General features: G+C 55.4%; 1 protein-coding gene across 2 annotated transcripts; it reads left to right on the top strand.

Annotated features, from left to right (window-relative positions):
- The first annotated feature begins 2,163 nt into the window (after positions 1–2,163).
- DBNL (drebrin like) lies at positions 2,164–13,364 on the top strand. 2 transcript variants are annotated; one of them, XM_062510499.1, is made up of 14 exons: positions 2,164–2,283; positions 2,771–2,826; positions 4,593–4,705; positions 4,951–5,025; positions 5,287–5,433; positions 6,018–6,095; positions 6,639–6,790; positions 7,482–7,546; positions 8,238–8,294; positions 9,509–9,667; positions 9,800–9,820; positions 10,856–10,914; positions 11,907–12,012; positions 12,327–13,364. In XM_062510499.1, the coding sequence occupies exons 1-14, from the start codon at positions 2,201–2,203 to the stop codon at positions 12,464–12,466; spliced, it is 1,311 nt and encodes a 436-aa protein (XP_062366483.1). In that variant the 5' UTR covers positions 2,164–2,200; the 3' UTR covers positions 12,467–13,364. The 2 variants fall into 2 exon arrangements, with proteins under 2 accessions (XP_062366483.1, XP_062366482.1); XM_062510498.1 differs by having other exon boundaries at positions 7,482–7,548; positions 8,213–8,294.
- Positions 13,365–13,967: the final 603 nt, after the last annotated feature.

The raw sequence follows: 13,967 nt of genomic DNA, 5'->3' as shown, positions 1-13,967 counted from the left end.
AAGGTTTGAGGAGGTGGCTGGTTCCCAACAGGATATGTGGAGAGTTAACATCCCGTGCCCCCCAGCGCTCCCCAGGTGCCCCCCAACTTTGCACTTGTATGACTTCATCAATCATAAATATGGCGCTGGTAACTCTGCAGTTTTGGGGTGTTTCCCAACATTTTTGTAGGTCCTACAAACACAAGAGAACCTCCTCAATGGGTTTTGTCCACTGGGAGGTGATACCTGGTGTTCTGGGGATGATGACTGGATGAATGGAAGGGGGATCCATGGGATGGAGGGGGGATGAGAGGTGTATGGTGGGACCATCTGACACCCCAGGATCTTCAGCCACCATGAGACAGACCCTCAACCACCCCACTGTTCCTTCAGTCTTGGTCACCCCAGGAAGTCTGGACACCCTGGGACCCTCAGGTACCTCAGGATCCAACACCCACCCCAGGACCTTTGGCTGCTCTGAGACCCTTGAACACCCCAGGACTTTTGCATACCAGGACTGTCAGCCACCCCAGAACCCTTGAACAACCTAGTATCCTCAGGTACCCCAGGACCTACAGCAACACCAGGACTTTTAGGTGCCTCAGGACCCTGGGACATCCTAGGACCCTCCATCACTCCTTTCACCATCTCCCACTCCATCCCACTCCCCAAGACACATTTTTCCCTGGGAACTGGGGACACGAGGTTATTCCCACCCCCCTCCACCTCCTCAGCCTGAAGCCCCAAGGAGACAAATCCTAACAGAGAGCTGGAACCATCACTATCTCTGGGAACAAACTGGGGTCCTGGAGGGGGGGTCGTTAAACTCCTCCTCACCCTCCCGGGGCAGGAAGTGCTCGGGCCCTCGTTATTTTCCCCGTGTGTGAAGGTGGTGGGTCATGGATGGGTTGCTGCTCCCGCGGTCCCCGAGGCCGCAGGGGTGGGGGTGAGACGTCGCAGGAGTTTTGGGGAGCCTCCCCATCTCCGCGTTTTGCTGCTGTCCCAACTTTAAGGAGACTCCGAATGTGGAGGAAGGCTCCGTGGAGAAAAAGGGAACCCGATAGAGGGCCACCCCGAAATCCCCCAGCAATCCTTCCCCACGCGGTGGCAGCACGATAGCAGCCAGATGTTGGCAGCGGGAGAGGGATGGGGGAACAATGAGCCGCTAATGTCTCATTAACGCATTCTGGGGACGCGGCCGGGCGAGGGCCCACCCCCTGTCCCTCTCCCTCACCTCCCCCTCCACCTCAGGTGACCTCCTGTGTTCCCCCCGGCCTCCTCCTGCCCCCAAAGAGCACCTCTTCGGGAGGGCCATCGCCATGGCGTGGGGGGCGGGGAGGGGTGAGAGGCAGAATTTTGATGATTTGGCCTAAAATGGAGACGCATTTACACCCCAAAAAGCTTCAGGCTCCGAACTGCTTCGGTACCGGCAAACATCCCTGATGTGCCCCCCCACTCAGGTCGGGAAATGAGAGAAGTTCCCGGAAATGCCGATTTTCTCCACCCGGGGTGGATCAGGGGGTGAGGGCGTGGGGAGGGCAGTGTGGGATGTGGACGCTGTCGGGGCTGCATTGGCGCACAGAACCCCAACAACCACCTGAAACCGGATGCTCCAGAACAGCCCGGGATGGGGGTCCCTGAGAACCGCCCTCGAGGCGCGTGACCCCGAGAACCTCCATTGGATGGGAGTCTCCGAAAATTGATCTGGGACGGGGGACCTCGGAACTGGCCGGGAACAGAGCGCTCAAGAGTCCTCCGGTATGGGGCGAGAGCCGCCCCGGGACAGAGGAGCCCCAGGAACACCTGGCATGGGAGATCCGTGAGACAGCGAGCCGCGGGGCAGGGGTGCGCGGTCTGTCCGTCCGGGGTCTGTTATTCGGGGGGGTGGTCTCCCTGTCAGTGGGGGTCTCCCTATCGGGGTCTGTTGTTCGGGGGCGGGGTCTGGTATTCGAGGGGGTGTTCGCTCTGTCGGGGGTGGGCTTCTGTGGGGGCGTGGCGTATCAGGACACGGGCGTGGCCTATCCATACAGGGGCGTGGTGTAACTATTCGGGGGCGCGGTTTAGGTTCTCATGGGCGGGGCCCAGAGGGGCGGGACTGTCCGGGACTGGCCCGGGCGCTTCCGGGGCGGGGCTGGGGCTCCGTACACCGGCGGGGCCGGGGCGGTGCCGGAAGGCGGTGCCGGTAGCACCGGCGGGCGGAGCGGGCGCAGCGGGTGCGGCCATGGCGCTGAACCTGGCCAAGAACGGGCGGGCGCTGCAGGAGGCCTACGGGAGCGTGGTGGCCGCGGGGAGCCGCACGGACTGGTGAGCGAGGAGCGGTGGGGCCGGGGGTCGCTGAGGTGGGGCGGGGATGGAGGTGGATGGGGAGCTGGGAGAGGGGGGTCTGTGAGATGTTCGAAGGGATGTGGGTGGTTGGGGTGGGGGATGGGAGTGCCGGGGAAATCCAGAGGGAGGGGATGGGATGGGCTGGAGGTGTGGACCAGGAATGGGTGCGGGTGGAGCGCCTGGCAAAAAAATTTACTGGCTAGGCCGGTAGCTTGGGACTTGGGGTTTGGGGGTGTCTGGGGAGGTGTATAGGGGGAGTCGGGTGTGGGGTGGATGAGGAGTAGAAGGGCGCTTGGGACGTGGGTGTATGAGAGGATCAGGCACTGTCTAGGGGGATTGGTGAGTCTCTGGGCTGTGGGGTGGCAGGTCCCTGTGGGGCTCTGCACTTCAGAAGGAGTCGGGGGTATGTGAACACCACAGATGAGCACTGTGCTGGCTAAAAATCCCATTTCTGTCTTAATTTTAGGGCTCTGTTCACCTATGAAGGCAACAGCAATGACCTGCGGGTTGCCGGCTCTGGAGGTGAGGATTTTGGGGACTGTCCCCCTGTTTTCATAGGTCCAGGGCCTTCCAGGGCTCATCTCACTGTACCTGCCTGAGATGTCAGGGATTTTTTTAATCCCTGAGGGTGTTTTGTGACGAGGGGGGGAGCTGTATCAGCATGTCTGGTGTGATTTCAGTGTGAGGGATATGGAGCAGAGCCTCCTGGGAGCTCTACTTCTTCTTTTCTTTCATTTTCCTCCTTTCCAAAGGATCCAAAGTTTGGATCCTGTCTATTGTTTGCATCCCTGAAGTATTTTAGATCTCAGATTTAGGCAATACCACATGGTACTCCAGAGCCACTCACTCAGCCAGGGCTCCCTACTCAATGCTCTTAAAGCCCCTCATGTCCAATTCCCTTCTTCCTGCAATTCTTTTTTATTTATTTCTTATCTGCCTGCTGATTTCCACCCAAACACTAATGGCTGGGAAGTCAATGCATTCAGGAAGCAGTGCATCCAGACTGGTTCCCCACACTCAGAATTTGTATCCTCTCATCCCTCCCCAGCTTCTTCCTTAATTTCCAAGCGTTTTTTCCAGCCTGTGGAGCTCTGTGGAAATTTCTGGGATGCCCCTCATGGTCTGGTAGTGCCCATGGAGCCAGGGGTTTGGTGCTGGGGAATTTTGTTGAGGAAAACTCTTGTTGAGACACAAACGAGAATTCTGGGGAGCTGCAGAGAGTGTGCCCTGAGCTCCCCGAGGATCCCTGCTCTCCCCAGCATTCCCATCATGTCCCTCTGGGCCCGCCCTGACCGACCAGTTTCTGACTTCCAATCTTCAACTTCTATCCTGAGTTTGGAGCCAAATTTAGAGTCAAATCATAAATATTTAATGGTGAGAAGGAAATGATCCGGGTGATGCTGCAGAGCAAGCTGTGTTGGTCTCTGTCATTCCTGCCAGGGGTGACAAGGACCAGTGGCTCTTTTCCCACTTTTCAGGGCTCAGACAACCTGGCACAAGAAGGAGTTATGGTCTGGGGGAATATTTTTGAGATGAGTGTGCATTTTTGGTGTTTTTCTCCTTTCCTGGTAGTTTATTGGTGTAGTGGAAGCTATGCTGTTCCCTTTCCATTGCTCCTGCCTGAGTCTTGTGTGGGATTTTCCCTCTGGGATTCACTCCCAAGTCCTCAAACCAGAACTAAGACCGCTCTAGGTGGGTGTAACAGGGAGGGAGGCACTGAGGCAGGAGTTTCCCCATGGTGGACTAGCAGGACCTTACCCCATATAACCCTCTTGTTTCCTTCTCTACTTCCCATCTTGGAGAGGAGGAACAAGGTTCAGCCAGCTCCTCCACCACTTCTCAGCACTAATCCCACCCTCACTGAGGTGTTTCTGAACATGATTTTGTGCAGGAACGTGTGGGCAAAAGCTGCTTGCTGTCGTTAAAGCTTCTAATTGATTAGGCAGTGCAAGCAGCTGCTTCCCTTTCTCTGTCATGCCTGCACTTTGTTGCAGATCCAGGATCTTTCCATATGGGGTTTGTGAAGGCCTGAGGAAGAGGAACTGGGTGATGAAGGCTGCTGGGGATGGGAGTGGGTGAGAAAAAGGTAGGGCTTGGCTCCCAGATAATCATGTGGATGATAAATGATCAAGTTACATGTTTACAGAGTAAACACAGGGGTCTGAGACCCTCATGAGGTATGACAACTCCACATTTAATGGGGAAAATCTCTAGGGAAGACAGAGCTGGGGTGGGTTTGGCTGTTCCCACCACACTGGACTCACCCCCTCTTCTTCCTCCCGGGACAGATGGGGGGCTGGAGGAGATGGTGGAGGAGCTCAACAGTGGGAAGGTGATGTATGGCTTCTGCCGCGTGAAGGATCCCAACTCTGGGCTGCCCAAATATGTCCTCGTCAACTGGGTGAGTGGGTACGGACCTTGGCTTCACTGGGAGGGAGCTGGAGCCCCTCTGCCGTGGAACCAGAGTGGGAGAGCTGAGGTTGTCCAGCCTGGAGAAGAGAGGGCTCCAGGGAGACCTCAAGAGTCCCTTGCAGTGCCTTGAAGGGCTCCAGGAGAGCTGGAGAGGTACTCAGGCTCAGATCTAGGTGCTGCTGCCTTGAATCCAGCCCGGAGAGGCTCAGGTGAGCTGATGGTGTCTCCTTGCAGACTGGTGAAGGTGTCAGTGACGTGCGGAAAGGAGCCTGCGCCAACCACGTCAGCACTGTGGCCAACTTCCTAAAGGTCTGATCCTCCTCGTGTCCTCCCTCAGGGAGTCACTGAATGGTTTGATTGGAGGGACCTTAGACCATCCAGTTCTACCTCCCTACCACGGTCAGGGACATCAGCCCAAAAGATCCCTCTGGATATTTTCTCCTTCTTACCAGAACCCTTTTCTGTCCCTTGGGAGCTCTGGGAGCGCAGACAGGACCTACCAGGGCAGGGTGGTGGGTTTAGGGGCTCCCTGAGTGATCCCTCACCCCTGTCCTGCTTCCTCCTGCTCAGGGGGCTCATGTCACTATCAATGCCCGGGCAGAGGAGGATGTAGAGCCTGAACTCATCATGGAGAAGGTGGCCAAGGCCTCTGGGGCCAACTACAGCTTCCACAAGGAGAGCAGCAAGTTCCAGGACTTGGGGCCCCAGACTCCTGTGGTGAGTTGAATCAGTGAGGGCTTTTGGATGCCTCTGGGTAGGAGGAAGGTCTGGGACCACTATCATCCCATGATAGAAGGGGCGCCCTGGCCATTGACATGTCTGTAGAATGTTCAGCCTGGAAACGGGAAGGTTCCAGGAAGAACTTAGGGCCCCTTCCAGTACCTAAAGGGGCTCCAAGAGACCTGGAGAGAGCAGGAAGTATCAGGACAAGGGGGATTGTCATCCCACTGCCAGGGGGCAGGTTTGAAGCATGGAATCATGGGTTGGGTTGGAAGGACCTTAAATCCCATCCAGTCCCACCCCCTGCCATGGGCAGGGACACCTCCCACTGTCCCAGGGTGCTCCAAGCCCCATCCAGCCTGGCCTTGGACACTTCAGGGATGGGACAGCAACCTGTGCCAGGGCCGGCAATTCCCTATTTTTGGCAATTTGCACATCACTGGCATCACCCAGCTCTCCTTTAAATTTTAGGGCAAAGCATCAGGCTATAGGAACTTCTAAGAGAAGTCCCAGACTGTGCTGATTTGGGCTGGTTTTTGACAAGAAATGCAAAAAAGGTGATTTCTCTGTGTCTTCCTCAGGGCTCTGTGTACCAGAAGACAAATGCGATGTCTGAAATCAGGCGGGTCAATAAGGATAATTTCTGGGCCAAAGCAGAGGTGAGTGAATGTGTGCCTCAGAGTACAAAGTGTTTGGATTTAGCTGGAGATTGTTCTCCATGTGCTTATCCCCTGTCTGGGAACTGGGGAGTCCTGCCTGGAATCAGGGATCAGGAACTCAGGGATCAAGAGCTGCTGCCTTGGGATGCTCAGAGAGGAGGGGCTGAGTCTTGAAGGGAAAGGTGCTGCTTTATCTCTCATCTGGATTTGGCTCAGGGCTGCTGGGGTGGGCTCAGGGAGGGAGGGCTGGGATGTGCCCTGGCTCTCCTGGCAGACAGCTGGGCTGCATCCCAGCTCCCAGCAAACCCCACTTAGGTGAGAAAACTGGTTTTTGACCTCTCATAGAGCTGCTCTATTTCCTTCCCTTTCACCTTGGGTTTTATGGGGTTAAGCAATGATGTGTGAACCTTCTGACTGGATAAGTGCCCTGGGATCCACCGTGTGCCTTGGGATGCAGAGGGCCAGGGGGCTCCAAGCACTGGCAGTGGGACCTCCACCCCTCTGAGCCCCGATTCCCAAGCCTCTGTGCTTGTCTGTCCGCAGAAGGATGAGGAGAACCGGCGGCTGGAGGAGAAGAGGAGGGCAGAGGAAGAGCGGCAGCGGCTGGAGCAGGAGCGGCGCGAGCGGGAGCTTCAGGAGGCAGCAGGGCGGGAGCAGATGTTTAAAGCCAGATCCAGTGAAATCGAAGCCCAGAAGTGAGTGGGGTTTTAGCAATGATTCCCAGAGCCCATCCTGCTCTCTGGGATTCCTGTGGTGCCAGGTGTCCCTACCTACTACCTCTCTGAGCTGCCCCCACTCCAGCAAAGTTTATTCCTTAGGAAGTGGGGGATTGTGTCAATGCATTTCCCACTGCTGGAATTCCTTCAATCCCAGGAAATCTCTTGTAAGAGAACCACATATGAGGGGCTCTTGCTATAGCTGTGGAGGAAACATCTCCCTTGCTAACCCCTAAGGAATTTGGCTGCTTGTCCAGCATCATGCCTGAGTCTCCCTGCCCATGGATTGTGCTCCAGGACTAGTCTCCCTTTTGTTTCCCAAACCCTTGCCTGGCACCCCTGGCCCCTATTTTTGGGGTGTCAGAGGTCCAGGGAGCTCCAGGCCCCACAGGGATGACTCCAGGGAAGTCTGCCCAGCTCCCATATCAAAATGCTCATGTCCATATCCCCAAGAAAGAGATTTCCCTGGAATGATTCCCACTATTTGGCGCAGCTTCTGCCCCTCTCACCATGCTTTGTTCCTCAAGGGTGACCTTCAGCACCTTGTCTGGCCCTGTAGTGAGTGGGAGCATTACCAAAGTGAGGGATGGCCTTCATGTGCTAGTCCCAGGGACCTGGAATAGTGGAGTGAGGTCTCAAAGCCTCAGTTTTAACCCATTTGTCCCCACAGGAGACTCCAGCAGCAACAGGAGGCTGAGAACAGGGACAGGGAGGAGCAACAATGGGTGAGCTCTTGTGTTGGCCCCAGGCGAGGTTTATTCATGGTGGAGGGCATGATAGGGAGCTGGGACAGGGCAAGTGGAAATGGCTTCAAGTTGCACAGGGAGGTTTAAGTTGGATATTGGGAAAATTCCTTCATGGAAAGGGTTGTCCAGCTTTGGCACAGCTGCTCAGGTTAGTGCTGGCATCCCCATTCCTGGGGGGATTTAACAGCTGTGTGGATGTGGCACTTGGGGACATGGGTTAGTGGTGGCCTTGGCTGTGCAGGAGGATAGTTGGACTTGATACTTTCCAAGGGTTTTTCTAACCTAAATCATCGCGTGATTCCATGACACTAAGTCCTTGTTCTCAGCCCAGAATTCCCCCATTTCCTCCCCATCTACCCTCCATTACTGCATTGGTTCCTTGGGCCCAGAGGGGTCTGAAGGGGGCAGATGGTTCTGGCAGGAATTGGAGGGGGCAGGGGGCTGGTCTGGAGGGGTAGCTGATTGCCCAGCCCTCTCCTGTGCCACAGAAGGAGCGGGCCGAGGAGTACGAGGCGCAGCAGTGGAAGGGCGTCAGGAGAAGCGAGTCAGTGGAGAAAGCCCAGGTGAGGAGCTGGGGCCCTGAGCCCCTGGCAAAGGGGGGGTAATTCTTGACTCTGCCTCTCTGACTGGGCTGTGTGTCCTCCCTGGGCAGGAGGCCGCCACACTGATTGCGCAGAGAGCCGTCAACCCCCGCGACATCTTCAAGCAAAGGGAGAGAGCGGGGCCAGGGGACACAGGCATGCCAGCACAGCCGGGTATGGCCTGGGGACATGGGGAGCATGCTGGGGGTAGGTCCCAGTCCCCACTGAGTCTCTCTGCATGTGGAGGGGTCCTAGTGGGGCAGTGATATTGGGAGGCCACAGTTGGAGCTGAAAATGGGCAGCTCTCACCGCACTGATATTCTCTGCTGTGTCCCAAACCTGGCTCCTGCCATTTTCCAGGGTGTGGCTCTAGCCAAGTTTTAATCACAAAGATTTCCATATTCTGATTCCCCTTCTGAGCCTTAAAGGTTTGGGTTGTTTTTTTTTTTTTATTTTTTTTAAATCAGAGTTCAATATGTTAACACCAGCAAAAACACAACTATTTCAATCTATCCTGACTGAATGAAATTTCGCCCAAATTTTTGAACTGCTCCAGCCAAGCAGAATCTTGTGCTGTTAGAAGAGCCTGATCTGATCTCTCAGATATAAATCAGGAAGTTTGCAAACTAGAGCTGAGAGTAGGTGAGGAAGTAGCTGTGATGAGCGCACGACACCCCCGGGTGACTGCCTCTGCCTCCTCCTCCTCTGCCAACCCCCTCTAAAGCACCTTAAATTGATTCAGAACAATCACTTATCACTTTCACTTGGTGATAGGAGCATGAATCCCTACTTCTTTGGGCAGGCAAGCAAGCCATGGATGGGAGAGGAGGGAATGCCACTCTTGGAAAATGTATCTTTTGATGGTTAGACATCACGGGGAGAGACTGAGGTATTTCATTAGGATTTGATGGTTTTCATGGATGAAAGGGAGATAAATGCCCTGAAATTGATCAGACACAGAGATAAGGGTAGGCAGGAGTCTTGGTGCTGGTAGTGCTTGTCTGGGAATTCTCCTCAGCTTTTGTTTGGTTTGGAGGTGGAGGTGAGGAGATAGCAGTGCACTTGCCTCCTGCCACAGGAAATGCATTGGCAGAAACCAGTTTGCATCATCCCCTCCCAGTTTCATGTCTGTGGAGTTCAGGGTGCCCCAAAAGTCACCATGGAAAGCCAGAGGCAGGACTCTCCAGCTCTTCCTCCATATAATTTTTTTTTAGATTTTCCCTTGGCTGCTGCTGTAACCAGTTGTTGCAACTTGTTTTCCACAACCAGGGTTAGACCTGGAAAGTCCTGCTTGGGAGGGTGACCGAGCAATACCTGTGGGTGCATAGTCAGGCTGGGAGCCCCCACCCTGGGCTGACCAGCTCCTGCAGCCCCCTCAACTCCTTTTCCAGGGAAGCTCTGCAGCCCATTCCTGCAGAAGGAGATGAACTTTATACCCAGTTCTGCCTCCCCCAGCTGGAATATTTGGGGGTCCCCACCGGGCTCCCCAGTACCTGCCGCAGGTACATGCTTGGCTCCCTCCACTCCCCAAGGCTTTTCTCCTTGTCTTTCCAACTAGATCTCACGAATTTGGGCATTTTGAGGCTGGGCTTGGAGATTCCGTTTGGCTTTCCCCTGGGCTTTATCTCCAGCCAGGGCTGAACATGAGGATGATGATGGTTCTTGCTTGTCTTCAGCTGAAGGCTCAGGGGGATCACCCATATGAGGATGATTCCTGCTGGAATTCATGCTTGGATTCATGCTGGAATTTGTCTCCATGCACCCCCAGCTTTCCTCCAGACCTGCCACAGGGGCTTTGACAGTCAGGCTTGCACTTTGCCAAAATGCCCCAAGGCCTGGTCAAGGAGGCTCCACCCCTGTGCAGGGGTTTCCCTGTTCCAGAGTTAGACTGGGTTGTTTCCTTGTCCCAGTAAAGTACACAGGCATGGAGAGACAGGTCAAGAGGGTCTAGCTTCCCACTGCCAGAGGCAGGATTAGATGGGATATTGGGAAGAAATTTTCCCTATGAGGGTGGTCAGGTTGCCCAGAGAAGCTGTGACTGCCTCAGGATCCCTGGAAGGCCAGGTTGGATGAAGCTTGGAGCAACCTGGGACAGTGGAAGGTGTCCCTGTCCAAGCACTTCCCAGTGGTCTGGGGGAGGAAGCAATTCCAGAGAAGGCCTGGCTGTGCCCAGAGGGTCTCCCCATGCCCTGTAGGTGGCACCGGGGGCTGGCCCTGTTCCTGAATCATGGAATCACAGTTTGGTTTGGCTTGGATGGGATCTCAGAGACCATCTAGTTCCACCTCCCCTGCCATGGGCAGGGAACCGGGAATGTGCTGGGGCCGGGGTCAAGCTCCCATGTCCCCAGGCCACTGTCACAACTAGATGCTGCTCTTGGCCAGGACCTCTGCTCTAGCCCTTCCCCTCCATGGGAATTCTTTCATCTTGAGCAAGTTTATCCCTTCCCTGTCTCTATTCCCTTCCCTATCAGAGGTAGATCTCTCCTTTGTCCTTTCTGATCTCACTAAACCCCTGCTCATTCCATCCCATGTGCGTGTTCCATCCCTGGCTGGGCAGGAGACCCAGGGGACACCAGCTCACAGCAAGAATGTGGTGTCACTCCAGCTTGGGGCAGGAGCCAGATGAGGGGACAGGGCATGGTTTTGGTGACAGATCCCTTGTTTCTCCTCAGGACCGGACTCTGGATACAATTCTGGTGTCGCAGGGTCCCACATAGAAGAGAATCTGTATGAGGAGTCCCCGGAGCCCTCGGCCATCTACGAGGAGCCACCTCAGGTGAGTCTGGGGGGCAGGGAGCATGGCATGCTCCCCTTGGAGCATGGCTTTTCCCACCCCCTAGGATGAGCCTGGAACACTTTTCAGAAACTATAATCGTAGGAAAAAAATCACTTTGGTGGAAGCCCAGAGCTCAGGTGTACTCAGGATGCCCCCGTGTGGCAAAGAGGGTGCTGCTATGTCCCTTCCCAGTGGGAGACACTGGTACTGAGTCCCTGGCCCTCATCCTGCACCCCAGGGCTGCTCCAGCTGTTGTCAGTGCTGCATCCCAGAACCAGTGAGGGGAGAGGATTCATCAGCCTCTTCCAAAGCTGCCTCCTCTTTCTCCTGCTTCTCTGCACATCTGGACCCAGTGGAGTTGGCAATCCCAGCTATTTCTGGTGCACTCCAAGATTCTCCAATGGCTCATCCTGGGGCTGTGCTGTGCTTCTGTGTTGCCCTTGGAGTTGTGGGGCCCCTTTGGTTTCTTTCCTGCTTACCAAACCATCAGCATTCCAAACATTTTCTCATTCTGGAATTTGTCTGGAAGTGCCCAGCAGGTTCCAAAGGATTCCAGGGGAGATGGTCTCAGTGATCCTCTCAGCTTTTCCTGAGGAGAGCAAACCACAGCCAGCTCAGGCTCTCACAGAAATGTTTCTGAAGCTGGAGTTTATCTGTTGGGGGATGAGCCTCTGTCCCAAGGGACCAGAAGGGTTGTTTGCCACTGGTCTCCAGTGCTTCCACTGGAATGAGATCCCAAGGGATTGGTGTTGAGACAGGTGGAGATATGGCTGTTTGGCTAAAAGCTGGTTTGCTCCTGTGGCAGGCATGTGGCACAGCTTCTCTGGAGCCTATGTTTTATTCCAGAAGGCACCCTAAACTTCCAATGGGTCTTGGAGACCTCCAACAGGTCTCCAAGTCTCGGGGGGTTGATGGACATTTCTAGGTATGGGGCATTGTTGTTCTCTTCCACTGTTCTCCCAGTAATTCCTGCTCTCCTCTCCTTCCTGAAGGAACAAGTTGACGATGCCAAATATGACTACAGGGTGGAATACCAGGAGCCACCAGACTTGGCGGGGAAGGGGCTCTGTGCCCGGGCACTCTATGACTACCAGGCTGGTGAGACCCACAGAGCCACTGCCCTGTGTCCTGTCCCTCCAGACCCTTGTCCCCAGTCTCTCTCCAGCTCTCTTGGAACCCCTTTAGACATTGGAAGGGGCTCCATGGTCTCTCTGGAGCTTTCTCTGCTCCAGGCTGGACATTCCCAGCTCTCCTAGTGTGTCTCCAGAGCAGAGGGGCTCCAGCCCTTGGAGCACCTCCATGGCCTTCTCTGGACTTGTTCCAGCAGCTCCATATCCCTCCTCTCTTGGGAACCCCAGAGCTGGGGTAATTCAGGTGATCTGACCCTGCTCCCCTTATCTGTCCCATGGCAGCTGATGACACCGAGATCTCCTTTGATCCTGAGAACATCATCACTAACATTGAGATGATCGATGAAGGCTGGTGGCGCGGCTATGGCCCCGATGGTCACTTTGGGATGTTCCCTGCCAACTATGTGGAACTGATAGAGTAGAGAACTGGTTCTTGGGGGGCTGACGGGGGGGCTCCAGACCCTTGGGACTGCTCCAGACCCCCGAGACCACTCAGCTCCTGCCTGATTCTTCCAAATGCCACATGGCTTTTTCTTCTCTGTTTCTCTCTCTCTCAGTGAAGTGCCATTCCCCAGTCCCTCAGCAGTGGGCCTCCCCCAGGCGCTGCCTCCCTGTCCCTCACAGCTGCCCTTGGGTGGGTGAAGGAAGGGTCCCATCCCACCCTGAGCCCACAGTGCTGGTCTCCCCCTCCTCCTTCAGCTTTGGAGTGGTAAGGAGGGTGTGAAAAATCCCTCATAGGAATTTTCAGGGAACAAATTACCTCCCCACTATGCTCCCTCCCACGCCGTGACCTTGGACCTGCTGCAGCCACGCTGGAGAAGCCACTTTCCCAATTTTATTTCATTGGAAAGGCTCATCAGAATAACTGTGGAATCCTGCAGGGCCTGACATGACCAGGAGAGGTGAATCCTGGCTCTGTTCCCTGCCACCCTGAGCACATTGAGCTTGCCATGTGTGATCTTGTGTTCCCTTCCCTCACCCCAAACATGCTCGGGGGATTTGAATCGGGAGTGAATGACTTTCCCTGCAGCACAGATCCAGCCAGGCTGAGTGGGTGGGACCTCCCTCCCCACCCCCCCCCCCAAACTCACTGTGAACAAGGAAAAGCCCAGTGCAGCCCCTCCCCCACACGGAGTTTCCCACTCTGGTGTCACTTCAGGAATAGAAGGAGAGAATGGGCTGGGGAATCCCAACTCACCCAACCCTCCTGCCGGTGCAGGGGGAGACAGTGGCTTCTCTGAGTCCCTCTCCCACACTCCTTCTTCTCCTTGCTTCCCCCAGGCCCTCCCCAGCTACAATAAAAGGGCTTTTCTTTGGTGATGGATGTAGCAGGATCCTGGTGGGAACTGGGGACGAATGCCAGGGGTTTGGTGTCCATAATGCCAGACATGTTATCACACCAGGTTGTCGTGAGCAGGGGCCAAGGAGGGTGACTAGGGACATAATTAGTCTCAACACTAATGATCTGGGTTTAATGAGGGAGGAAGCAGCCTGCAGTGGTTGGGTCCTAGGGTCTGGGTGGCCCCTGGGTGGAGAGGGGCTTTCTGGCTGTGGCTGGTGGTGCTGGTGGTTTGAGGACACTGAGGATATTGGAGGTGCAGAGACTGTGGAGAGAGTAGAGGGTGGACTGGAGGTACACTGGAGGTTTGGAGACATGAGGGATTTGGGGACACGGGAGACCCAGTGACAGCCAGATGGGTGCCACAGGCCATCTCCCACCCTTCCCAAACACACAGGGTCAGGTGGTCACAGAAGGACCTGGGGACATTGTATGGCCATGGGCATCACTCCATGGGGCAGAGAACTGATGACACACATGGCTCTGCTGTGTGCCACATAGAGTGGCGTCACACCAGCATGCTGGGGACACTTCATCTGCTGCACTGGCATTGTCCTGTCCTGTCTGAGTCCCCTCATGCCTCC

The sequence above is a fragment of the Cinclus cinclus genome, chromosome 29 (genome assembly GCF_963662255.1).
Source record: "Cinclus cinclus chromosome 29, bCinCin1.1, whole genome shotgun sequence".
NCBI lineage: Eukaryota > Metazoa > Chordata > Aves > Passeriformes > Cinclidae > Cinclus > Cinclus cinclus.
The sequence above is the reverse complement of the archived record's forward strand: the minus strand, read 5'-3'. Positions and strand labels throughout refer to the sequence as shown.

Excerpts from the sequence above, each read along its gene's own strand:
- DBNL (XM_062510498.1), top strand. The coding sequence starts at position 2,201 with ATGGCGCTGAACCTGGCCAAGAACGGGCGGGCGCTGCAGGAGGCCTAC. Across the intron at positions 2,284-2,770 it reads GCGGGGAGCCGCACGGACTG|GGCTCTGTTCACCTATGAAG; the intron begins GTGAGCGAGGAG and ends TCTTAATTTTAG. Across the intron at positions 10,915-11,906 it reads TCTACGAGGAGCCACCTCAG|GAACAAGTTGACGATGCCAA; the intron begins GTGAGTCTGGGG and ends TCCTTCCTGAAG.